The sequence below is a fragment of the Ranitomeya imitator genome, chromosome 9 (assembly GCF_032444005.1).
Source record: "Ranitomeya imitator isolate aRanImi1 chromosome 9, aRanImi1.pri, whole genome shotgun sequence".
Lineage (NCBI taxonomy): Eukaryota > Metazoa > Chordata > Amphibia > Anura > Dendrobatidae > Ranitomeya > Ranitomeya imitator.
Window position 1 is genome coordinate 127536973 of NC_091290.1, and position 27253 is coordinate 127564225.

General features: G+C 45.1%; 1 protein-coding gene across 1 annotated transcript in view; it reads right to left on the reverse strand.

Moving 5' to 3' along the window:
* The window catches only part of CDH8 (cadherin 8), a 525615-nt gene that overhangs the window by 49447 nt on the left and 448915 nt on the right, over nt 1-27253 (reverse strand). The window contains exon 9 of the mRNA XM_069738885.1: nt 4316-4437. Coding sequence (XP_069594986.1) covers nt 4316-4437 — 122 coding nt within the window. The remainder of the gene's footprint in view (nt 1-4315; nt 4438-27253) is intronic.

The window sequence follows — 27253 nt, forward strand, 5'->3', positions numbered from 1 at the left end:
AGTTAAGGAATGACTGAGTGTTGAGGCCGAAAAACATCCAAGGTGTATAGGCAACTTCAAGCTAACTACACCAGCTGTATCTCCGAAAATAAAAAAGTATCCCAAAGAATAAACTCACTCTGCCAACCAGTATCCTTTACAATCGTGTCCAAGATATACCATGTTTTTCAGACCATAAGACACACGTTTTTCCTCCAAATTTGGGAGGAGAGTGTAAAGAAATGTAACATGTAAAATCGGGGCAATGACGTAGTGGAATCGCACTTGCAGGAGGCAGGAAAATGTTGCCGCTGTAGGAATCTGGTGCGAGGGAAACCACATGGTCCCGATCCTTAAAGTGAAGGACTATTCATTAGCTGCTTCCCCGCCTACCTGTCAGCGCCGAGCAGTGAACGTGGAGCAGCAAATGAATATTCCTTCACTTAAAGAGCAGACTCACATGGTTTTCCCAGTGCTGGATTCCTGCAGCGGCTGGGGAGATCTTGTGTCCGGTGTAGAAGGAGGTGGCAGGAGCAGGGTGCCAGAGGAGAGATCGCCGCATACCTGACAACACAGCCCTGGCTGTGCTGATGCTGACTGCTCCCGTATAGGACCTGTGGTGAGGGCATGAAGAGGGCGGCTGAGGCATCACATGACAGCACAGAACCCACATCTTTCATGATGTCATCACAGGTCCTTCAGACACTGTACTAGAAGCTACAAGCTTCCTCTTTTGATCTGTGGTTAGGCAATAAGATGGAGTGCTCTGTGCCGTCATGTGATGCTCCAGCCCTTCATTACCTCACCACAGCGTGGTTGGCTGGCTGCGGGACCTGCACTGCCTGTACAATTAAGAATCAATTAAAAGGTTAGTCATTACAACACATAAAAATGCACTCTGCCACTCCTGTGGTGAACTATAACTCCCAGCATGCCATGGGATCTGCAGTACATGCTGGGAGTTATATTTCACCCATGGGATCTTAAAGCAGCACTCCAGTGTCATTTTTCAGTGCTGCAGTGGTGCTTTAAATAGAAGCCCTGTGCCCCCATTCTTATACTCACCCTTCAGCGTCTTCATATAGTACTTTACAGACACCACACTGGTCCCACATCACCTTCTTCTACCCATAGCTTCAACATTTTAACATACTATTATATATAATAACACCACATGTAATAGTATGTTATTTATGCTTTTAAATATTTTACCACATTTTTTGCTTCAAATATTTTTTTTCCACCTCTAAAACCTGGGTGAGTCTTATAGTCCGGTGCGTCTTATAGTCCGAAAAAATATGGTAAATTGCCTTGAATGAAACATTATGCAACAAAACGTTGGTGATAAAGCACAAGAGCAATCGCTGTGCAATAAATATCGTTCAATCAAGTCATGTCATTAATCCAATATCCATTCAGATCAATTCAAAAAAAGAAATGCCAGTAAAGTGCTAGAAGTGCAAAAATGTTGACATAAGCAATGCATCACTCGAATCTAGTAAGACTCCAATACTATGATGTGAGTTTTCGGCGAACATTTCTAGGGGCAATGAGGTTGCACTAATTATACATTTAGCAACTGTAATGATCAATAATTGCACTGTCACAATGCGTCTTTCCGTTTACATCCATACACCATGCAATATACCACTTAAGAGCACTTGAGCGAAAAAATTACGAATTCGTGTTCCCGAGAGTCGAGACGACAAACAGGAAAAATATCATCAATAATGTTACTTCATCCGGCACAGACAATAGAATAGACCTTATGTTTCTGAAAGGTTTTATAACTTTTAAGAATAGTTACTTTCACAATAAAAATAAATATATAAAATAAATAGAACAACTTAATAGAACGATATAAAAAAATAATGATACTGCCACATGAAAAAAGAAAAAGAAAAGTTCAAGTGGTTGGATGGCACAAGAGGTTGACCACTAAAGGGTGAATGTTCGATACCTTCTATCAAATTACTTATTTTTGTCTTATTGTCGAGTTCAGCTTTACAGCAACAAGAAACTAACTCTACGTAGGGTTCTTAAAAGGGAAAGCCTGTCATCTGCTGTACAAAGGCGCGCAGCTGTCTAAAAATGACAACCGTAATCATAATAATGCACAATTAATGCTACTAATTAGGACACAATTGAGTCACCTGCAAAGATGATTTCAGAGATATTTTTATTGCATTTGGCTTTGCTTATTGCATTGTAATAATTAGTAGGTTCCAGGAAATTCATACGTTCCTCTCCCAGCAAAATCTGGCACACAACTGAACTTTATTCTTAGAACAAAGAATCTTGTAACAGGACAGGCAGAAAGTGGGTGTCGCACAACTTCTGACCAACCAGTGTCAGTCTATGATAGGTCCTTGCCAATTCCACTCCATATATGGTATTCCATCCAATGTCCAGTATCTGCTTCATATTCCAAGAATTCCTTCCAGGACAAAATCGCCATCTTGCCTCATCTCACATCTGAGCTGGCTTATGTGAGGTTTAATTATTGATTTCATTAGCCATTCTCTCCTTCACACTGCTACTGTTGATACATCTGTTAACAATTTGGTTTCTCTGAATCCATCCACAGATTGGAGATGTGCTAATAATCTTAAGAGGTGGGTAACCCGAAAATGCACTAAGAATATTCTAATATGCAGGGTCGGACTGGCCATCTGGCAGCACTGGCAAATCTGTCAGAGGATTTTCGCTGTGTAATCTGACAGCAGCATGATATATGGACAGAGATTCTGATTCCAGTGATGTATCACTTAGTTTACTAGGTGCAGCAGTTGTGATAGAATAACTTTTCTCTGCTGCAAATCTAGCAGTGCTCAGACTACTGAGCTCTATGTAACCCCGCCCACACCACTGGTTGGCTGCTGTCTGTGTACTTTACTGTATAGTGACAGAAAGCTGCCAAACAGTGGTGGGGGTGTGGCTAGACCAGGAGGCATGAGACACCTAGTCCTGTAGTAATAATCTCCTGCTGATAAAATACTTTTTATTGAAATGACAACACACAGCCCATTAAGTAACACATCGCTGTGATATTTAACTCATATCCTTAGCTTTTATCATGTCCCATTGACAGGTGGAAGTCTTTGATTTCCACTATGAAAAACGCTAGGATTTTTTGCCTATTAGTTTCTAAGAATTATGGAAACTGCGGAGTAGATCATCTCCACAGTGGCTCCATTTTACCGGTGGCAACAATCTCAGATCACATGCTCTTCTAGTAGGTGGGCATCCAAAATGTGGGATCTGCACAAAAATACTGTTTGTCCTATAGATACTCCCTTAAAGACTAGGTAAAATTTGATATCTTATTTGATATTTTCAAAATAATCTTGTTTAAAAATGTTCTGTCCATCAGTTGTTTATGAGTGCTTTTAGAAAAATATTACAAGGCCATCAGAGCTCCTGCTCCTTTTTGATGAGCCTCGTTGCTCATTTTTCCCATTCTCTTAATGTTAGATATAACACCAGAGTGGGGTTATACACAGATCTGCATAGTGTGCAGAGAGGAGCAAGTATGTAAAGCCTCATGCAGGGAAGAAAACATATGCTATAGAAAAGGAGAAATGCACATGAAGAAAAAGCAATTGCATGGTAGAGAGCTGTGATGATAACGTCAGAGAAAGAGTTAAACACAAATCTGCATAGTGTGCAGAGAGGAGAAAGGATGTATAGTCTCATGGAGGGAAGAAAACACATGTTGTAGAAAAGGAGGAATGCACATGAAGAAAAAACAATTGCAAGATAGAGAGCTGTGATGATAACATTAGGGTGGGAATTATACACAGATCTGCATAGTGTGCAATGAGGATAAAGTATGTATAGTCTCGTGGAGGGTAGAAAACACATGCTGTAGAAAAGGAGAAAAGCACATGAAGAAAAACAATTGCAGAATAGAGAGCTGTGATGATATATGTGCACTCTATCCGGGATACACACAGACCTCCCATCCAGCCTATATTACTGGGAGAGACACTCCCTCCCTGGATACACACAGATCTCCCATTCAGCCTATATTCCTGGGAGAGACATTCCCACAAGAGAAAAAGCAGAAATGCGAATCAGACTGCAAACTACATCATGGGATCAATGAATGAAGAAAAAAAACAAAATTGCACCCTAAACTTAGTGCAATTTTATTAACTAAAAATATCCACATATGCAAAATCCTATTTTCCATGTCAAACGTGTCCATTAGCTTTAAGGTTTGCACAAAGTAGAGCAGACAATAGGGCATAAAAGATCATCTCAAAGATAAATGAGTAAAAAAGAAACATACTGATCGCAATATTCATTTTCCATGACCATATCATTCCCTTACCTGTCCAGGTTTACCGTTCTCGCACAGAAAAGCTTCGTAATCTGTTGCAAATTCCGGAGCGTTGTCATTAACGTCAAGAACCTTGATTGCAACTTGCACTCGTGATATTTGACTGTGGTTTCCTAAAGTAAAAAAAATGAACAATAAAATATTGAGCTCATAATATTAAAAAGACATTATATAAACTGGACTCAAACACTTGATCGTCAGGAGTGAGAGTGCAAGAATAAAACGAGCCAATATTTCACATGCACTGCTTAGATCTTTGATGAAGAATTCAGTCGGGGAAGAGCAGACCTTTTAGGAACGAAGGAGGCAATGTACGGTGATGACATTTATTTTCTGTTACTTATGAGTTTTCTTAGAACCATGAATGAATTTCATTTATATTTGGTCCTTTACATGAATCTAATTTTATTTGCCATTCTGACCTATGTGTCATCGCTATTATCCATCATATTAGCAAAATAGGTGGCTACTTAACAAAATGGTTTGTTTTCAAGATTTTTTTTTTTTTTACCTAATTCCTGTCCCCATGAAAAGCGTTGAACTTTCTGAAAGCAAACTACAATATGGAGTATCTTGCATATTCAGTGTGAAAGAATTAAACATTTCCTGGTGATCAAAATAGTAAATAATTTTGTAAGGGTTACTGCTGGAAGTTGCCGATGATATTTCCAATTCCCTGTTGAGGCTTGGATCTATAACAGTTGGCTATCTTCCTCTTGGTGTTTCGAGGACAGCCGTATTTCTCTCCCCTTGTTTGTGTATCCCATCTGTCTTTAGTGGTAGTGGGGATTGACTAGTGATATCCTGTCCTTCCCTATGCAGGGCTTATTGGGCAGGCATGGGTTAGGTATTCTGCTCAGCGATAGGTGCGGAACCTATATAGGGACGATAGGACAGACAGGGTGACTTAGATCTGCCTTGGTGTCTCCACTTACCCCTTTCCTAGTGTTGGGTTCCCTTCCCCTTATCCCTTACTGCTGCATTTAGTCTTTCCTACACTGTGCGTGACAGTTGAGCACCATGTGCACAACCTAGCCATGTGGGAGATTGCTCTCTTTTTTTTACCACATTTATCTCCAACTTACTGCACTTAGACTGCGCTACCTTTTCCCTCTTTCATGGGATAATCCATACTAAGGCCTCTTTCACACGTCCAGATAATTCCTGTACCGGAGAAATCGGTACCGGAGTTATCCGTATCCGTGTGCTCACGTGACACATCAGTGTGGCACACGTGCGGCAGATGTGTGCTGCCCGTGTGCTACCTGAGGACCACATGGACTGTGCAGGAGACAGCGCTACAGTTAAGCGCTGTCCCCTGCTTTTGGTGCTGAAGCCGGCATTCATTCCTTCTCCCCAGCAGTGTTCGCTGGAGAGAAGGAATGAAAAATCAAGGTTTTTTATTTTTTTTTAGTTAAAAATAAAGTTTGTGGGTGACCTCCTGCCTCCCATCCCCTGTGCACCCGCCGGCTTGCAGAAAAATACTCACCCAGCTCCAGCAATGTCTCCTCTCAGCGGCCGCCGGCAGCTTGTCCTGTGTGAGCGGTCACATAGTACCGCTCATTACAGTGATGAATATGCGCATATTCATCACTGTAATGAGCGGTACCATGTGACCTCTCACACAGGACCTGCTGCCAGCGCTGAGAGCATACATCGCAGGAGCTGGGTGAGTATTTCTCAGCAAGCGGGCGGGCGCACAGGGGATGGGAGGCGGGAGGGGACCCACAAACTTTATTTTTAACACAAAAAAACCTTGATTTTTAATTCCTTCTCTCCAGCGAACGCTGCTGGGGAGAAGGAATGAATGCCGGCTTCAGCACCACACGCAGTGGGGACAGCGCTTACTGTAGCGCTGTCTCTCCTGCGGGCGGTAAGTGCACACAGGGGAGAGTGCACACTATTCTCTGTGTGCACGTGTGCAGGACGTATTGCGGTACGTGCTGCTGGAGAAAAGTGGACATGTCTCCGTGTTTTGCACACGGACACCCGGTCCGTGAAAACACGGAGACATGTGCATAGACTCATTCATTTGAATGGGTCTACATGTGTCAGTGTCTCCGGTACGTGAGAAAACTGTCAGTACACGTACCGGAGACACTGTGTTAGGGGTCGAGTTCCCGCTTCTGCACAGGGGGAATCTCGGGCCACCTCCGCTGCGGTCTCCCATTCTTGTCCAGCCGCAGTGGAGTCTGCTCAGCAAGGACGTCGGTCCCAGCGTCTTGCTCATTCTCACTCTGCTCTGAGAGTTACTGCTGCTTCTCCAGTCTCTGCTATTAAAGTCTGTGCTGGTCAGCAGCGAGCGGACTTCTCTGGGACTAAGTCCTTGTCTGCACGTACTGAGCATGCCCAGCGTAAGGTCTCCCGTTGGAGATCGAGGGTCATGTGCTCAGGTTCTGCAGCACATTCCATTGGTCCTCTTGGCAGATCCTAGAAGGGCAAAAGTGCTGTGGCCACTTCCTGTGCTGCTGCTATATAAACTGCGCATGACCGCACGGCCATGCGCTAGTATTGTCTTACAATTGCTAATGTGTGTATGTTGTGAGTGCAAGTCGTCCTTGGATACCCCTACCCTATAGTATGACTGTTCGCGGAAGGTGTATGGCTGCTACCTAGCGCCCGACTTATCCTACAGCACTAGTCACACATTATAGCGTCCAGTTGCTGTGACCGCCAGTACGGCGCCGTGCACTTCCTCTGTGCTTTCCTTACCCAAGCCTGGGTGGTTAGTGGCGTTCGTCAGTGCGGCATTGCATGCTCTTCTGTTTCATTTCACACCCAGTTGCGGTGTTGCGCCAGCAAGGGTCTAATCGGACTTCAATCCCAGTTGGGGTTGAGTTCGCTGACTACTTGCTCGCGCTTTAGGTGCGGTACCGCTGTCCTGTGCCTTAACAGGATTGCTTCTTTCACGCTGGGTGAGGTTAACCCACGCGTGTATACTCTAGTGTACCGCCATATATTCTGCTAATTGTTAGCAGCAGGTTTTCACCTGCACGGTGGACCCCGGACTGCGAACGCATCTATACCATCTGTCTTGGTGCGTTCCGCCAGTCCTAACAGAATACTAGCATCAGGGTCTGGCTAGTAAATGGCGGACGACCAGCGTTTACAGCGGTACATCCAGCAGCTGGAGGGAAGGTTGGCGGCTCTTGAGCATTCAACCTCAGCTGTGAATGTTACTGCTGTCGCTGTTCAGGCTGCAAGTGTGGCTGCAGCTACCTTGTCCACTGCCGCTCCTGTACCGACGCTATCTCGCCTCCCGCTACCAGAGAAATTTTCTGGTGACAGTAAGTCCTGTAGGGGTTTCGTGAGTCAGTGCTCAATACATCTCGAGCTTCTGGCCTCTCGTTTCCCTACGGAGCGGGCTAAGGTGGGCTTTATAATTTCCTTATTGTCGGACAGGGCGTTGCAGTGGGCTACGCCGCTGTGGGAGCGTGGCGATCATGTGGTGCAGAGTGCTCCGTTATTCCTGAGCACTATGAAACAGGTCTTTCTAGGACCTCGTGTCACCCATGACACGGCGCTCCAACTGTTGGCACTGACTCAGGGCTCTTCCTTGGTCAGCCTTTTTGCCGTCCATTTCCGCACTCTGGCATCTGAGCTAGAGTGGTCGGATAAAGCCCTTATCCCTATATTTTGGAGGGGGCTGGCTGACTGTTATGGCTGGCAATCAGGCAACACAGCGTGCAGTAATCAGCGCACATACAGAGATCTGGCAAAAACCAAAAACAATAGGACGAGCTCTGAGACGTGGAATCTCTGTAGACTGCAGTACCTGATCTATCCTCACACAACTATAAGCAGCAGTGGATTGCGCCTATAACTACCTATGCAACTCGACACTGCCTGAGGAGCTGACTAGCCTGCAGATAGAAATACAAGCCTGACTTACCTCAGAGAAATACCCCAAAGGAATAGGCAGCCCCCCACATATAATGACTGTTAGCAAGATGAAAAGACAAACGTAGGAATGAAATAGATTCAGCAAAGTGAGGCCCGATATTCTAGACAGAGCGAGGATAGCAAAGAGAACTATGCAGTCTACAAAAAACCCTAAAACGAAAACCACGCAAAGGGGCAAAAAGACCCACCGTGCCGAACTAACAGCACGGCGGTGCACCCCTTTGCCTCTCAGAGCTTCCAGCAAAAGTTAATAGCAAGCTGGACAGAAAAAACAGAAAACAAACTAGAAGCACTTATCTAGCAGAGCAGCAGGCCCAAGGAAAGATGCAGTAGCTCAGATCCAACACTGGAACATTGACAAGGAGCAAGGAAGACAGACTCAGGTGGAGCTAAATAGCAAGGCAGCCAACGAGCTCACCAAAACACCTGAGGGAGGAAGCCCAGAGACTGCAATACCACTTGTGACCACAGAAGTGAACTCAGCCACAGAATTCACAACAGTACCCCCCCCTTGAGGAGGGGTCACCGAACCCTCACCAGAACCCCCAGGCCGACCAGGATGAGCCACATGAAAGGCACGAACAAGATCTGGGGCATGGACATCAGAGGCAAAAACCCAGGAATTATCTTCCTGAGCATAACCCTTCCATTTGACCAGATACTGGAGTTTCCGTCTAGAGACACGAGAATCCAAAATCTTCTCCACAATATACTCCAATTCCCCCTCCACCAAAACAGGGGCAGGAGGCTCCACAGATGGAACCATAGGTGCCACGTATCTCCTCAACAACGACCTATGGAATACATTATGTATGGAAAAGGAGTCTGGGAGGGTCAGACGAAAAGACACCGGATTGAGAATCTCAGAAATCCTATACGGACCAATAAAACGAGGTTTAAATTTAGGAGAGGAAACCTTCATAGGAATATGACGAGAAGATAACCAAGCCAGATCCCCAACACGAAGTCGGGGTCCCACACGGCGTCTGCGATTAGCGAAAAGCTGAGCCTTCTCCTGGGACAAGGTCAAATTGTCCACTACCTGAGTCCAGATCTGCTGCAACCTGTCCACCACAGAATCCACACCAGGACAGTCCGAAGACTCAACCTGTCCTGAAGAGAAACGAGGATGGAACCCAGAATTGCAGAAAAATGGAGAGACCAAGGTAGCCGAGCTGGCCCGATTATTAAGGGCGAACTCAGCCAACGGCAAAAATGACACCCAATCATCCTGGTCAGCGGAAACAAAACATCTCAGATATGTTTCCAAGGTCTCATTGGTTCGTTCGGTCTGGCCATTAGTCTGAGGATGGAAGGCCGAGGAAAAAGATAGGTCAATGCCCATCCTACCACAAAAGGCTCGCCAGAACCTCGAGACAAACTGGGAACCTCTGTCAGAAACAATATTCTCAGGAATGCCATGTAAACGAACCACATGCTGAAAGAACAAAGGCACCAAATCAGAGGAGGAAGGCAATTTAACCAAGGGCACCAGATGGACCATTTTAGAAAAGCGATCACAGACCACCCAAATGACCGTCATTTTTTGAGAAACGGGAAGGTCAGAAATGAAATCCATCGAAATATGTGTCCAAGGCCTCTTCGGGACCGGCAAGGGCAAAAGCAACCCACTGGCACGTGAACAGCAGGGCTTAGCCCTAGCACAAATTCCACAGGACTGCACAAAAGCACGCACATCCCGTGACAGAGATGGCCACCAGAAGGATCTAGCAACCAACTCCCTGGTACCAAAGATTCCTGGATGACCGGCCAGCACCGAACAATGAAGTTCAGAGATAACTTTACTAGTCCACCTATCAGGGACGAACAGTTTCTCGGCCGGACAACGATCAGGTTTATTAGCCTGAAATTTCTGCAACACTCTCCGCAAATCAGGGGAGATGGCAGACACAATGACTCCTTCCTTGAGGATACTCGCCGGCTCAGATAACCCCGGAGAATCGGGCACAAAACTCCTAGACAGAGCATCCGCCTTCACATTTTTAGAGCCCGGAAGGTATGAAATCACAAAATCAAAACGAGCAAAAAATAACGACCAACGGGCCTGTCTAGGATTCAAGCGCTTGGCAGACTCAAGATAAGTAAGGTTCTTATGATCAGTCAAAACCACCACGCGATGCTTAGCACCCTCAAGCCAATGACGCCACTCCTCGAATGCCCACTTCATGGCCAGCAACTCTCGGTTGCCCACATCATAATTACGCTCAGCAGCAGAAAATTTCCTGGAAAAGAAAGCACATGGTTTGAACACTGAGCAACCAGAACCTCTCTGTGACAAAACCGCCCCTGCACCAATCTCAGAAGCATCAACCTCGACCTGGAACGGAAGAGAAACATCAGGTTGACACAACACAGGGGCACAGCAAAAACGACGCTTCAACTCCTGAAAAGCTTCCACGGCAGCAGAAGACCAATTAACCAAATCAGCACCCTTCTTGGTCAAATCGGTCAATGGTCTGGCAATGCTAGAAAAATTACAGATGAAGCGACGATAAAAATTAGCAAAGCCCAGGAATTTCTGCAGACTTTTCAGAGATGTCGGCTGAGTCCAATCCTGGATGGCCTGAACCTTAACCGGATCCATCTCGATAGTAGAAGGGGAAAAGATGAACCCCAAAAATGAAACTTTCTGCACACCGAAGAGACACTTTGATCCCTTCACGAACAAGGAATTAGCACGCAGTACCTGGAAAACCATTCTGACTTGCTTCACATGAGACTCCCAATCATCTGAGAAGATCAAAATGTCATCCAAGTAAACAATCAAGAATTTATCCAGATACTCACGGAAAATGTCATGCATAAAAGACTGAAAAACAGATGGAGCATTGGCAAGTCCGAACGGCATCACCAGATACTCAAAATGACCCTCGGGCGTATTAAATGCCGTTTTCCATTCATCTCCCTGCCTGATTCTCACCAGATTATACGCACCACGAAGATCAATCTTAGTAAACCAACTAGCCCCCTTAATCCGAGCAAACAAGTCAGATATCAATGGCAAGGGATACTGAAACTTAACAGTGATCTTATTAAGAAGGCGGTAATCAATACACGGTCTTAGCGAACCATCCTTCTTGGCTACAAAAAAGAACCCTGCTCCCAATGGTGACGACGATGGGCGAATATGTCCCTTCTCCAGGGACTCCTTCACATAACTGCGCATAGCGGTGTGTTCAGGTACGGACAAATTAAATAAACGACCCTTAGGGAATTTACTACCAGGAATCAAATCGATAGCACAATCACAATTCCTATGCGGAGGTAGGGCATCAGACTTGGACTCTTCAAATACATCCTGAAAGTCCGACAAGAACTCTGGGATGTCAGAAGGAATGGATGACGAAATAGACAAAAATGGAACATCACCATGTACTCCCTGACAACCCCAGCTGGTTACCGACATAGAGTTCCAATCCAATACTGGATTATGGGTTTGTAGCCATGGCAACCCCAACACGACCACATCATGCAAATTATGCAGTACCAGAAAGCGAATAACTTCCTGATGTGCAGGAGCCATGCACATGGTCAGCTGGGCCCAGTACTGAGGCTTATTCTTGGCCAAAGGTGTAGCATCAATTCCTCTCAACGGAATAGGACACCGCAAAGGCTCCAAGAAAAATCCACAACGTTTAGCATAATCCAAATCCATCAGATTCAGGGCAGCGCCTGAATCCACAAACGCCATGACAGAATATGATGACAAAGAGCACATTAAGGTAATGGACAAAAGGAATTTGGACTGTACAGTACCAATAACGGCAGAGCTATCGAACCGCCTAGTGCGTTTAGGACAATTAGAAATAGCATGAGTAGAATCACCACAATAGAAACACAGTCTGTTCAGACGTCTGTGTTCGTGCCGTTCTATTTTAGTCATAGTCCTGTCGCACTGCATAGGCTCAGGCTTACTCTCAGACAATACCGCCAGATGGTGCACAGATTTACGCTCGCGCAAGCGACGACCGATCTGAATGGCCAAGGACATAGACTCATTCAAACCAGCAGGCATAGGAAATCCCACCATTACATCCTTAAGAGCTTCAGAGAGACCCTTTCTGAACAAAGCCGCTAGTGCAGATTCATTCCACAGAGTGAGTACTGACCATTTCCTAAATTTCTGACAATATACTTCTACATCATCCTGACCCTGGCATAAAGCCAGCAGATTTTTCTCAGCTTGATCCACTGAATTAGGCTCATCGTAAAGCAATCCCAGCGCCTGGAAAAATGCATCAACATTACTCAATGCAGAATCTCCTGGTGCAAGAGAAAACGCCCAGTCCTGTGGGTCGCCGCGCAAAAAAGAAATAATAATCAAAACCTGTTGAATAGGATTACCAGAAGAATGAGGTTTCAAGGCCAAAAATAGCTTACAATTATTTCTGAAGCTCAGGAACTTAGTTCTGTCACCAAAAAACAAATCAGGAATCGGAATTCTTGGTTCTAGCATCGATTTCTGATCAATAGTATCTTGAATCTTTTGTACATTTACAACGAGATTATCCATTGAGGAGCACAGAGCCTGAATATCCATGTCCACAGCTGTGTCCTGAAGCACTCTAATGTCTAGGGGAAAAAAAAGACTGAAGACAGAGCTAAGAAAAAAAAATGATGTCAGGATTTCTTTTTTCCCTCTATTGGGAATCATTGGTGTGGCTCCTTGTACTGTTATGGCTGGCAATCAGGCAACACAGCGTGCAGTAATCAGCGCACATACAGAGATCTGGCAAAAACCAAAAACAATAGGACGAGCTCTGAGACGTGGAATCTCTGTAGACTGCAGTACCTGATCTATCCTCACACAACTATAAGCAGCAGTGGATTGCGCCTATAACTACCTATGCAACTCGACACTGCCTGAGGAGCTGACTAGCCTGCAGATAGAAATACAAGCCTGACTTACCTCAGAGAAATACCCCAAAGGAATAGGCAGCCCCCCACATATAATGACTGTTAGCAAGATGAAAAGACAAACGTAGGAATGAAATAGATTCAGCAAAGTGAGGCCCGATATTCTAGACAGAGCGAGGATAGCAAAGAGAACTATGCAGTCTACAAAAAACCCTAAAACGAAAACCACGCAAAGGGGCAAAAAGACCCACCGTGCCGAACTAACAGCACGGCGGTGCACCCCTTTGCCTCTCAGAGCTTCCAGCAAAAGTTAATAGCAAGCTGGACAGAAAAAACAGAAAACAAACTAGAAGCACTTATCTAGCAGAGCAGCAGGCCCAAGGAAAGATGCAGTAGCTCAGATCCAACACTGGAACATTGACAAGGAGCAAGGAAGACAGACTCAGGTGGAGCTAAATAGCAAGGCAGCCAACGAGCTCACCAAAACACCTGAGGGAGGAAGCCCAGAGACTGCAATACCACTTGTGACCACAGAAGTGAACTCAGCCACAGAATTCACAACAGCTGACCACGTTAAGGATGCTCTGGCCACTAGGGAGATTCCCGCCACACTGGAGGAGTTAATAGCAGTTTCTACTCGCATTGACCTCCGTTTTCACGAGCGGAGGTTAGAGCGAGCCCAGTGTAGGCAGAGGTTTCGGCTGGCTCCCACCTTCGCCAAACCTTTGGAATCTCCAGTCCAGGCTCCTGAGTTCCAGGAACCTAAGGTGGTGTCACGAGCGGGATCTAAGTCCCAGACCGCTCGTGCACTCCAGGGTTTCCATGTTTGCCAACAGTCAGGACATCTTGCCACCAGATGTCATCAGCGGTCGAGGAAACGTCAGCGTCTAGTGGTAGTAGGTGGAGGTGCACTAGACACTGCGACGTTTGCCTCCAAATTGTCCTTTAAGGGGACAATTACCTTTGGCTCATCCTCCCACTCGGTAGACCTCTGCGTGGATTCTGGGGCGGAGGGCAATTTTATGTCTTCTGCCTTCGCCCAACGTCACGCAATACCCCTGGTTATGCTATCTCAACCAGTAACGGTACGAGTGGTGAATGGGTCGACACTCCCCGCACAGATAACACATCAGACCATCCCTGTTACTCTGTCCCTGTCGCCATCCCATCAGGAGATAATTTCTCTGCTCGTCATTCCTGAGGGTATTGATGAGGTCCTGTTGGGGATACCTTGGCTACGGTACCACTCTCCTCACATCGAGTGGTCCTCAGGCAGAATTCTGGGATGGGGTGAATCATGTGGGGGTAGGTGTCACCGAGAGTGCGTTCAGGTTGCTACTACTGAGGTACCCGCAGATCTATCCTCTCTCCCCAAGCAATATTGGTCTTACGCAGACGTGTTCTCCAAGAAGGCGGCGGAGACCCTTCCGCCCCATCGCCCCTATGACTGTCCTATCGATCTCTTGCCTGGTGCGGAGCCTCCCCGGGGTCGAGTTTATCCATTATCTCTCCCGGAGACGGAGGACATGTCTCAGTACATTCAAGAGAATCTGGCAAGAGGGTTTATCAGGAAGTCAGTGTCACCTGCTGGGGCAGGATTCTTCTTCGTGCAGAAGAAGAATGGGGAGCTACGTCCATGCATAGACTACAGGGGTCTTAACGCTATCACCGTTAAGAACAAGTATCCTTTGCCCTTGATATCTGAGCTACTGGCGAGGACGTACTGGTGGCCGCATATGGTCCGGTATGTCAGGGATTATATTCTGGCGTGTGTCTCCTGCGCCAAAAATAAATCTCCGCGTCAAAGGCCAGCTGGGTTGCTCTATCCCTTGCCGGTGGCAGATAGGCCCTGGGAGATGGTCGGGATGGACTTTGTTGTGGGTTTGCCCAAGTCTCGCGGCTGTACCATCATTTGGGTCATCACCGATCATTTCTCGAAAATGGTGCATTTGGTGCCGCTACCACGGTTACCTTCTGCACGGGCCTTGGCTGCGTTGTTCATTAAGCACATCTTCCGCCTACATGGTATGCCTGACAAAATTGTCAGTGACCGGGGTCCCCAGTTTGCGTCTCGGCTCTGGAGAGAGCTGTGTCGTCTTCTCAGTATTGAGTTGAATCTCTCTTCCGCTTATCATCCCGAGACGAATGGGTTGGTAGAGAGGGCCAACCAGACCTTGGTCACATACCTGCGACATTTTGTTTCAGCCAGGCAGGATGACTGGGCATCCTTGCTATCATGGGCAGAGTTTGCGCTGAACAACGCCGTAGCCAACTCCACTGGATAAACCCCATTCCTCCTCAACTATGGTCAGCATCCACGGGTACCTGTGCCTATGCCCGTGTCTTCCGCAGACTCCAGGGTGGCATACTGGGCTGTGGAGGCACGGGATATTTGGGACCGCACTCAGGATGCCATTCGGGCCTCTAAGGAGAGAATGAGGTCCTGCGCCGATGCTCATCGGCGCCCCGCCCCGTCCTTTGCTCCTGGCGACTTGGTGTGGCTCTCCGCCCGTAACATCAGGCTGCGAGTTGAGTCCACTAAATTTGCTCCTCGCTACTTGGGTCCCTTCAAAGTCCTCGAACAGGTTAATCCTGTGGTCTACCGTCTGGCCCTTCCTCCACACCTTGGTATCACCGACACCTTTCATGTGTCCCTCCTTAAGCCCGTATACATGTCTCGGTTTTCTGAGTCATCTGCCGGGACATCGGGTTCGTCTATGGACGATTTCGAGGTGAACGCTATCTTGGGGTGCAAGGTGGTACGTGGCCAAAATTTTTTTTGGGTGGACTGGAAGGGTTACGGCCCTGAGGATAGGTCATGGGAGCCTGCTGAGCACATTCGGGCTCCGCAGCTCATTGCTGCCTTCGAACGTAGCGAGGCCCAAGGAGGGGGGGGCCCTAGGAGGGGGGGTAATGTTAGGGGTCGAGTTCCCGCTTCTGCACAGGGGGAATCTCGGGCCACCACGCTGCGGTCTCCCATTCTTGTCCAGCCGCAGTGGAGTCTGCTCAGCAAGGACGTCGGTCCCAGCGTCTTGCTCAGTCTCACTCTGTTCTGAGAGTTACTGCTGCTTCTCCAGTCTCTGCTATTAAAGTCTGTGCTGGTCAGCAGCGAGCGGACTTCTCTGGGACTAAGTCCTTGTCTGCACGTACTGAGCATGCCCAGCGTAAGGTCTCCTGTTGGAGATCGAGGGTCATGTGCTCAGGCTCTGCAGCACATTCCATTGGTCCTCTTGGCAGGTCCTAGAAGGGCAAAAGTGCTGTGGCCACTTCCTGTGCTGCTGCTATATAAACTGCGCATGACCGCACGGCCATGCGCTAGTATTGTCTTACAATTGCTAATGTGTGTATGTTGTGAGTGCAAGTCGTCCTTGGATACCCCTACCCTATAGTATGACTGTTCGCGGAAGGTGTATGGCTGCTACCTAGCGCCCGACTTATCCTACAGCACTAGTCACACATTATAGCGTCCAGTTGCTGTGACCGCCAGTACGGCGCCGTGCACTTCCTCTGTGCTTTCCATACCCAAGCCTGGGTGGTTAGTGGCGTTCGTCAGTGCGGCATTGCATGCTCTTCTGTTTCATTTCACACCCAGTTGCGGTGTTGCGCCAGCAAGGGTCTAATCGGACTTCAATCCCAGTTGGGGTTGAGTTCGCTGACTACTTGCTCGCGCTTTAGGTGCGGTACCGCTGTCCTGTGCCTTAACAGGATTGCTTCTTTCACGCTGGGTGAGGTTAACCCACGCGTGTATACTCTAGTGTACCGCCATATATTCTGCTAATTGCTAGCAGCAGGTTTTCACCTGCACGGTGGACCCCGGACTGCGAACGCATCTATACCATCTGTCTTGGTGCGTTCCGCCAGTCCTAACACACTGACGTGTGAAAGAGGGTTAACAGAAGATTTGTGGTTATTTCTCCAAGATGTTTGGAATAACTTCCATGGCAAGTTTTTTCAAAAGCTGTGTGCAAATACAAGTGTACCTAGAAGAACTGATGAAGGCAAAATGGCGGTCTCCCCAAATATTGATTTGGTTTAGATTTCTCTTTTATTCATTCACAATTCATCTTGTTAATTTATAAAAATGAACTATTCATACTTCTACTTTGAAAGTACTCCATCTTTGCAGCATATTCTCCACAACTGCCTATTTTTTTTGCACAGTACTTCAAGAGCATTCCAATAGATTTTTATAGATGATGAAAACAGATTTCTAAACTACAATGGGTGAAAAAAAAGTATGAACATTCCCAATTTTCCCGGAATAACCCTTCAGTAAATTAAGCATACAATTTCCCTTAAGAACACTGTTGGACAGGTTTTTTTTCTTATGTTGAGGACAATTACAGATGTCAACCAGAACTTAGGCCACCAGGATAAACGCACGTACAGAGTAGCAGTATATAAAACTCACACTATGTCTACATGACTACAAAACAAGATTAATATTTTTCCCTTTTCTGTAAAATGTAAGTAAGCAACATGGCAGATCTGAGATTAATTCCAAAGTACTCTTTCATCAATCAAATCAATCCCCTAAATGCAATTTCCTCTGACATACATTGCTAAAATAGAGAGGAGTGATTCGGATCATTTTTGATCCTAGTCATGATTCATTCAATGATTAGATCCAAGGCCTGTTCGCCGAATGAATAGCATCTAGAAACAAAATCTGTTAGAAACTTTCCTCTCCATAATACAAGACACAAAACGTCAATAGTAATAGCCGAAACATATTTCTGCCTTGATTTATGAAGCGTAAATGGAGTTTGATTAATGTCTACTCTCTCTTTGGTCTATAATACTATCACTTTTTCCCCGAGCTTGTACGGTACATTTCATTTTTGGATTATTGATATGTTGTGTAGCATCTTCCCTGCTATGTGTCTTCATGCTATATCATTGTTGGTTTTTCAATTCATGTATGGACAATCAATCAACTCGAAGACGTAGAGGTGGCTGTAGGTAGTGAACAAGAGGCCATGCTCAGTTCGAATAGCATGTCCTCTTGTTTGCTTTTTATTGGAGGGGTCGTGTTTAGAGAAGATAGAATTTAATTTTGTAGAATTTAATTTTCCTACTTTTGAATATTTCTTCAAAATACACATTCGCTCTGAGTGGCCACCAGTTTGCTGAATCGTAGAGGACCAGACAAAAGAGTTGAAAAAAAAATAATACACACACACACACGTGTCCTTTCACCCTGACAGCCTGCCTTCCTGTCCTCCATGCCTTATTTCTTTTCCTCTTCCACATTCTCTTCGGAATCTTCATTCGAGGTCAGGTCTTCTGGCTGGACAAGTTCAAGGACGTCACCGGTGATATGTCTTTATGACAACATGATGTTACAAAGTGCTTTGCCCGACTGATGGCACGGCGCGTAGAGTCGTCAGGACTTGTCAAGGTAGAAACAAAGGAAGAGGGTAGAGTCATGGACACTGACCTTAACTGAGACAAGTGAGACTTCCAGTTCTTTGGATGTTGTTGCAGGGTCTTTTGTAACCTCTTGGATGAGTCATCGCTGCACTCTTTGGATAATTTTGGTAAGCCGGCCACTCCTGGGAAGGATTATCACTGTCCCATGTTTTTGCCATTTGTGGATAATGGCTCTCATTGTGGTTCACTGGAGTCCCAAAGTTACAGAAATGGCTTAATATCATTTTCCAGTCTGATAAATCTCAATGACCATTTTACTCATTTGTTCCAGAAGTTCTTTGGATTGCGGCATGATATCTAGCTTTTGAGGATATTTTGGACTACTTCACTGGGCATGTCCCATTTAATTGATTTCTTGATTGAGAACAGGTGTTACAGTAATAAGGCCTGGGTGTGGCTATAGAATTAGAACTACAGTTAATTTATGTTTTAAGTGGGAGGGGGCAATCACTATTTCACACAGGACCCTGTGGATTTGGATTTATTTTACCCTTAATAGTAAAGACCTTCATTTAAAAAGCTGAATTTTATGTGTACTTGTGTTATCGTTGTCTAATATTTAAATTTGCTTGGTGAGCTGAAACATTTAAGTGTGACAACCATGAAAAAGAATAGGAAATTAGAAAGGGGACAAACACTTTCCAACGCAACTGTTTATATATACACATATAATAATATATATTGTGGCAAATTGATACATAATGTGATGCATACATGCATCTAGTCTGTTTTCCACATATTAGCTTCCTCTATTCAGTCACTTGTCTAAGTGAGCAAATCCCTGCAGGCGAAATTACTTATTCTGCACACGTAGCCATTTTCAGACTTCCTGGTTTTGATGTTGTTGACTCAAACTGGAAATGTGAGCCTCAAAGGTGCATCTTCGACTTCAGAAACAAATGAAAAATCAGAAGTTCTACAAGTTTGCAATAAATTTTAGCTAGAAAAATTAAATTTTCCCTTGAAAAAAAAAGAATACAATTTTGATCCCAACTTATGGCTCATTCATTCACTCTTGGTCAAATGGCTGTATCAACAAATTATGGTACGAGAAATGTTCTATGGCAGAATGATTGAGTGAGTTCTACAGCCACTAACCTCAAAACACTACGACTGCACTAAGCCAAACTAGGTTCACCATGCACAACTATAATGACCTCTATTAAATTCATTCTGTTATAACCACAAGATACTTGGGTTATATCCAGTGACACAGCCATAGGGATAAACTGAAGACACTTTTTTTTGCATATATTGTAGTGCCATAGGTTTTCATTGCTGATGTATTATTCTTTTTTGCTAGTCAAGGCAATTGTGACTTTATTTAGTCTCATCAGATATTTTCCTAAAACATCATTAGTTAGATTCTAAATACATTAGAGGGCAGTACTGTGTATCATAGGATTACACTTATTTAAAGGGGCTGTCCAGGCTTTCTGTATAATTTGTGTGTGTACCTAGGATACAGAATGCTGACAGTTTGTAATATACTCACTGTCAGCATTCTGCATGGTGTCCTAGGTATCACACTGAATTTGGGGTTTTCATTGGCTGTAAGCCATAATCATCAACATTAACAGACAAAAAAACCCACTTGAAATAGATCACTATGTTTGTAATGACTCTTTATAATATATGAGTGTTAGGGGTCGAGTTCCCGCCTCTGCACAGGGGAAATCTCGGGCCATCTCCACTGCAGTCTCCCATTCTTCTCCTGTCGCAGTGGAGCCTGCTCAGCAGAGACGTCAGTCCCAGTGTCTCGCTCAGTCTGACTCTGTACAAAGAGTTACTGCTGCTTTTCCTGCTTCTGCCATTGACGTCAGTGCAGGGCAGCGGCGAGCAGACGCTTCTGGGACTAAGTACTGCTTTTTTCGTTCTGAGCATGAACAGAGTAAGATCTCTCAGTGGAGATCGAGGGTCACATGTACAGATACTGCAGCTAAAGCCATTGGTCCTTAAGGAAGGTCCTGTAGGTGCTCAGGCTCGGTGGCAGCCTCTCATTGGTCTTCTAGGAAGGTCCTGTACGTGCTGCAACTATTTAAGGCTTGCATGGCCACACGGCCATGCGCTAGTATCTTTCTATGTTATGTGCTTTGCGCCAGTGTGGTCATGTAAGTTTGTGTTCAGTGACCTGGCTGAAGTAAGCCCCTAGAATGCTGGCACCTCCGGCGAGGAGATTGTGTGTGTATGTATTCAAGGACCTGGCTGAAATAAGCCCCTAGAATGCTGGCACCTCTGGCGAGGAGTTTTTGTGTGCATGCATGACCACTGACTGCTCTCAGTTGGGTAGTTAGCCTGTGCCACTGTGAAGTCTAACAGGGTGCAGTGCTTTGATTTCACGGCTACTCTGTGAATTAACAGAGTTAGTTCATACCGCCATATAGTTCCGCCATTTGCTAGCAGCAGGTTCTCCTGCAGCAGGTTCTCCTGCACGGTGGACCCCGGGCTGTGAACGCATCAATTACAATAAAACATCTATATTTCCTTGGTGCATTCCACTAGCCTTAACATATGAGTTTCACTTTTTGCATTGAAAAACTGAAATAAATGAACTTTCTGATGATATTATAATTTTGTGAGAAGCACTTGTATTTAGCAACCGACTGCAAAGCCCTAATCCCTGCCTAGAGACTGTATTCAGCCACACTTCCTGCTCCTGTATAACTTTTTTCCTCCCTAGGTTAAATGCAGATTGTATGTGGTACAAACAGCAAAGGTTGTTGGTTCAGCTTCAGCACCAGTATCAACACTGCAGGCATCTGATTCATTATAGTGTGCTCATATTGGTCTGTACAAACACTCTTTCCCCCCATAAACAACTGTCACAAAGCTGTGCAATGGCATCAGTGTGCCAAGCTTGACATCTCTTGTCCTTTTTTACCCTCTGATGGTATCACAAGGGCAGCCAATCACAGTAATGCCACTACTAAGATGGCTAGAGCATTATAACGATGCGCAGTCAATCCCTGCATGCTTATTAGCTGTGTAATAGGTGCCAAAGATGCAGGACAAGGATTCAAGTTTGAAATCGAGCACCGGCTATTGCTTGCTGAGTAACGAGCACATCCGAGTATCACCAAGCATGGTCGTTCATCCCTATTAATTATTATTTATCTGAAAGAAAATATCTCTGACAGTTCCCCAAATCTGACATTATATACTCCATCAGCATTTCACTGTTGATTTTTGCTTTCAGATGATGGACTTCACAAGGCTGATTTTACCGTAGCGTCACAATAAATAGACTTTTGAAATAATGTTATGTTTAAAACAAATGTCTTATCTGATAGTTCTACTCCAGGACACATGCAATGTAATATGAATCATTCTGACTGCTCCATTATGGGCTGCGAGCTTTGGCAAGTTGTTAATATCTGAATGCCTGTTTAACCTTCGAAATGTAGAGGAGGAACGGAAACTTCTGCGTGACAAGATTATTTACAGTCACTGTAAATGTATTGTGGCTGTTTAGCCATGTATCCTATGCTTATCCGTTGTTTGTAAAGGTGTTGTTTAATAATCATTGATCACCTATTGACGAGACATAATAAATGCATGACAATGAAGCAGTAGAGAACATGTGTGACCATTAGTGATGATCAAGCATGCTCGGTACTCGAACCAAACAGGTCGGACTCTAGGACGGACTTGACTTGAGTACCAAGTGTAATGGAAGACAACGGGAAACTCATTTTGCTGAAAGACCCTAACAGAAGAAGGAGGGGGCAGAAAAATTGCTTAAATTGATGGCAACAGCACTCAAATGGAATGGGAACAACATGGGGAAGTCATCTGGTTGCATCTCCAACTTGAAGGTCGCTGCTGAGAACTAAATAACTAAATAATTTAAAAAAAATGACATGGGGTCGACCCAATTTTTAATAACCATCCAAGGTAAAGCAGACAGCTGGGGCTGATGTTATCAGGCTTGAAAGGTCCAGGGTTATCTGCCTTTCCCAGCCTGAAAATACCAGCTTGCAGCTGCCCCAGAATTGGCGCTTTCATTAGGTGCACCAATTCTGGCACTTTGCCCAACGTTTCCCGATTTCCCTCGTGCCAATTGGCATCATATGTTTCGCTGTTGATTTCAGTTGTGTAATGTCAACTGGATTAGTAATGGAGAGGTATCTATCAGACACCCCAATTAACAACCCAGTAATCCAAAAAAAAAACACACAGAAAAAAATACTTTATTTCAAATAAAGACACCCCCACACTATCCCTCGTTTATCAATTTATTTATTTTTTATTTATTAATGTTCCTCTGATGTAGTCCACGTTCCTCTAATGCAGCTCTGGGACTGAGGACAGAAGTAAAGTACAGCTATTTACAGGCGCTGGGTAGTGGCAACAGCTTTCTTCAGAGCCACCCACTCAACTTTGCGCTCAGCGGGACCTGGCGATGCTGATGAGAGTTGTCATCACTACACTTTGCCTGTGAATAGCTGTACTTTTTTTGCTATTCACAGTCTCCAGAGCTGCATTTGGGGAACATGGACTACATCAAAGGAGCATTTTGGGAACATTAATAAATTCTAAAGAAAATAAAGTAATAAATTGGTGAATGACACACTTAGGTAGGAGAAGGAAGGATCATCCCCGCGCTCCCGCTAGAAGAATTCCAAAAATTGTAGAGGTTTCAACGTGGTTTATTCTACGCGTTTCAGGTTCAGGTGACCCCTTCATCAGGACATAACACAAATATGGTACCAATATTGTGGTATCTTCTGATGAAGGGGTCACCTGAACCCTGAAATGCGTAGAATAAACCACGTTGAAACCTCTACAATTCTTGGAATTCTTCTTGAGGCAGTGCGAAGATGATCCTTTTTTCTCCTACCTAAGTGTGTGTTTCAATCAGGTCCTGCACTGACCTGTGGATCAGCAGCAGCCGCCATTAATATATGTCCTTCCTTCAATCTCACCAGGTGAGTAGTTCTCTTGGTGGGCAACTTTTGTGTAACGTTTGATAAGACCCTATTTGCGCTTTTGTGTCTCCCTCTTTTCTCTCAAATTGGTGAATGAGGGATAGTGTGGAGAAATTTTTATTCAAAGAAAGTATTTTCTTCAGTGCCAGCTTTCGAGAATTCTCAGGTCCATTCATCAGGCATAGAAGGGACCTCAGTAGACTCAAAAGCTTGAAATTTGTTACCATTTTTGAGTTAGGCATTAAAAGGTATCAACCACTGGGGACTCTAAAATGTTTGTATTTTTCTTTCTACTGGCTAACATGGTTCAAAGATATGTTAGGTCTCGAGTTCCCGCTTCTGCACAGGGGGAATCTCGAGCCATCTCCGCTGCGGTCTCCCATTCTTATCCAGCTGCAGTGGAGTCTGCTCAGCAGGGACGTCGGTCCCAGCGTCTTGCTCAGTCTCACTCTGTACAGAGAGTTACTGCTGCTTCTTCAGCTTCTGCCATTAAAGCCAGTGCTGGTCAGCAGCGAGCGGACTTCTCTGGGACTAAGTCCTTGTCTGCACACACTGAGCATGCCCAGGGCAAGATCTCCCGTTGGAGATCGAGGGTCATGTGCTCAGGCTCTGCAGCACATTCCATTGGTCCTCTTAGCAGGTCTTGGAAGGGCAAAGTTGCTGTGGCCACTTCCTGTGCTGTAACTATATAAACTGCGCATGACCGCACGGCCATGCGCTAGTGTACAATTGTTAATGTGTGTATGTTGTGAGTGCAAGTCGTCCTTGGATACCCCTACCCTATTGAATGTCTGTTCGTGGAAGGTGTATGTTTGCTATCTAGCGCCCGACTTATCCTACAGCACGAATCACACATTACAGCGTCCAGTTGCTGTGACCGCCAGTACGACGCCGTGCACTTCCTCTGTGCTTTCCTTACCCAAGCCTGGGTGGTTAGTGGCGTTCGTCAGTGCGGCACCGCATGCACTCTTGTGCCCTAATATTGTTATTCTGCTTCCTTACACACCCAGTTGCGGTGTTGTGCCAGCAAGGGTCTAATCGGACTTCAATCCTAGTTGGGGTTGAGTTCGCTGACTACTTGCTCGCGCTCTATGTGCGTACCGCGGTCCTGTGACGCAACAGGATCGCTTCCTTCACGCTGGGTGAAGTTTAACCCACGTGTTTATACTTATGAGTACCGCCATATAGTCCGTCATTACTTGGCAGCAGGTTCCATCTCTGCACGGTGGACCCCGGGCTGCGAACGCACCATACTCTATCTGTCCTATTATTTGGTGCGTTCCGCTAGCCCTAACAAGATATATATATTAGATGCTTCGAGTCACCCAAACTCAAAATCCAAAGTGTTATTTATTTTATTTAACGGCCTTCAGCTCGGTCTTGAGCCATGGCGACTTGATGGGTGAACGTTCTATAGGTAGATCGATCTTGTGGAAGCCTAAATGGGTCCATCAGAGTCCTTTCCGCTGTTATCTTGATTGTATCAAGCCATATGGTTGCTGGTCTTCCTCTTTTCCTTGATCCTTCTGTACTTCTGACCATGATGTCCTTCTTCAGTGATTGCTCTCTTCATATGATATGTATCCAATGTATTACAAGAACCGATAATGTAGCTGAGGGAATATGGTAAAGATCTTCATACAGAGCTAGACTTCTGCTCTACCCATAACAAGCTTGGTTAGATCAGCAATATTCCAAACTAATTGGCGCTTGTTAAAAGACCATTTAACTTGGCGGATGCAAACTGTTTATTTTTTTACTTCATATCTCTGTACACATTGAATATTTGGGGGTTCGCCCACTGAGAGCTCCTGCATTCCAAACACTGGGGCATTGCTATGGACCATGGGAATGGTTCGGTGGTAGAGACCCTTTCTTGACTATCTTGGTTAGTTCCAGAGACAGTGAATAAATTGGATATATTCCTGGCCTGCAGGCATATCCACTGCTTCATCCAATTGTGGTATTTCGGAGCTCTAGTTTTGGGGTTGTTTGAGGTCTTAGTGGTCGGACCTTACTGCCTTGATCACGTATCCTATGGGAAAAGCGATAACTTTCAATGCTGGGAAAACCTTAGATGATAAAACGTGTTCTGACTTATGGTAGATACATCCATATCAAGACATTTTTGCAGTATAACTACTACTTTTACACCTAGGCAAGAAAAATAATTCTTTGCGTGCTATATTTTGCTGCAAGCTACACATACAACCTTACAAAAGGTAATCCTAATAATACGTAATAGAAGACTTGTAAAGACCTGTAGCTGTAGTATGGGCTTTCTAACTGTTTTGGAGGAAGATAAACTGTGTTTAAGTCCACGGTTGCCAGAACGTTGATCGTATTTTCTTGGACCCTCCAGCACGAAATAGACGAATCACTGGGCCATGGAAGACTGTAGCACTGTTTTACCACCATGGCCAAGTTGATGAGTCCCTAAGAAGGATCAGTCTGAAGGTTTATTATAAATGACTACAATCCTCGGGTTTTGAATGCATTCACTTTATGTGTTAGGAGTAGTGTTGAGCATTCCGATACCGCAAGTATCGGGTATCGGCCGATACTTGCGGTATCGGAATTCCGATACCGAGATCCGATATTTTTGTGATATCGGGTATCGGTATCGGAAGTGTAAAATAAAGAATTAAAATAAAAAATATTGTTATATTCACCTCTCCGGCGGCCCCTGGACATCAGCGGGAGGATCCGGCGTCCGGCACGGCTTCTTTCTTCAAAATGCGCGCCTTCAGGACCTGTGGAATGACGTCCCGGCTTCTGATTGGTCGCGTGCCGCCCATGTGACCGCCACGCGACCAATCAGAAGCCGCGACGTCATTCCTCAGCTAAAGTCCTAGAATGAGCGCCTTCTAGGACCTGAGGAATGACGTCGCGGCTTCTGATTGGTCGCGTGGCGGTCACATGGGCGGCACGCGACCAATCAGAAGCCGGGACGTCATTCCACAGGTCCTGAAGGCGCGCATTTTGAAGAAAGAAGCCGTGCCGGACGCCGGATCCTCCCGCTGATGTCCAGGGGCCGCCGGAGAGGTGAATATAACAATATTTTTTATTTTAATTCTTTATTTTACACTTTAATATGGATCCCAGGGCCTGAAGGAGAGTTTCCTCTCCTTCAGACCCTGGGATCCATGAGGATACATTCCGATACTTGATGTCCCATTGACTTGTATTGGTATCGGATATCGGTATCGGCGATATCCGATATTTTTCGGGTATCGGCCGATACTATCCGATACCGATACTTTCAAGTATCGGACGGTATCGCTCAACACTAGTTAGGAGTGCAGTCAGGCAGTAAATAGCTCTTCAGATTGAAAGTACAGAAAGTTGATGTGTTACTTAGTATATTCCCGCTTTGGCAAGGCTTTCTTACACATAGAGGCTGCGGTTTGGAAGCTCATAGTACCTTTCAATTTTGATCAATGTCTCAAGGGAAAAATGATCATTCACATAGAAGTACTGAGTAGAAAACATGTAGAGCCTTGGATATTACAGTAAATATGTCCAATTCATTTTACAATTTATACTTTGTAAGACCCTTCCGATCCAATCAGGAATTTATTAAATATTTGGACCATGAGTTCTTCATGGCAAACGGTAATGGTACATTAGTAAATTATTCGTAAATGTTTGTAGTCATAAATATATCATCAAGATATGGAATATCTCTCCTTACCTAAACCTATTGCAGCTACAATGCAAAAATTGACTATTACTATTATATGACCTTAACGAATATATGACCTTGGTCTTCAGAAAAGTTTCAACT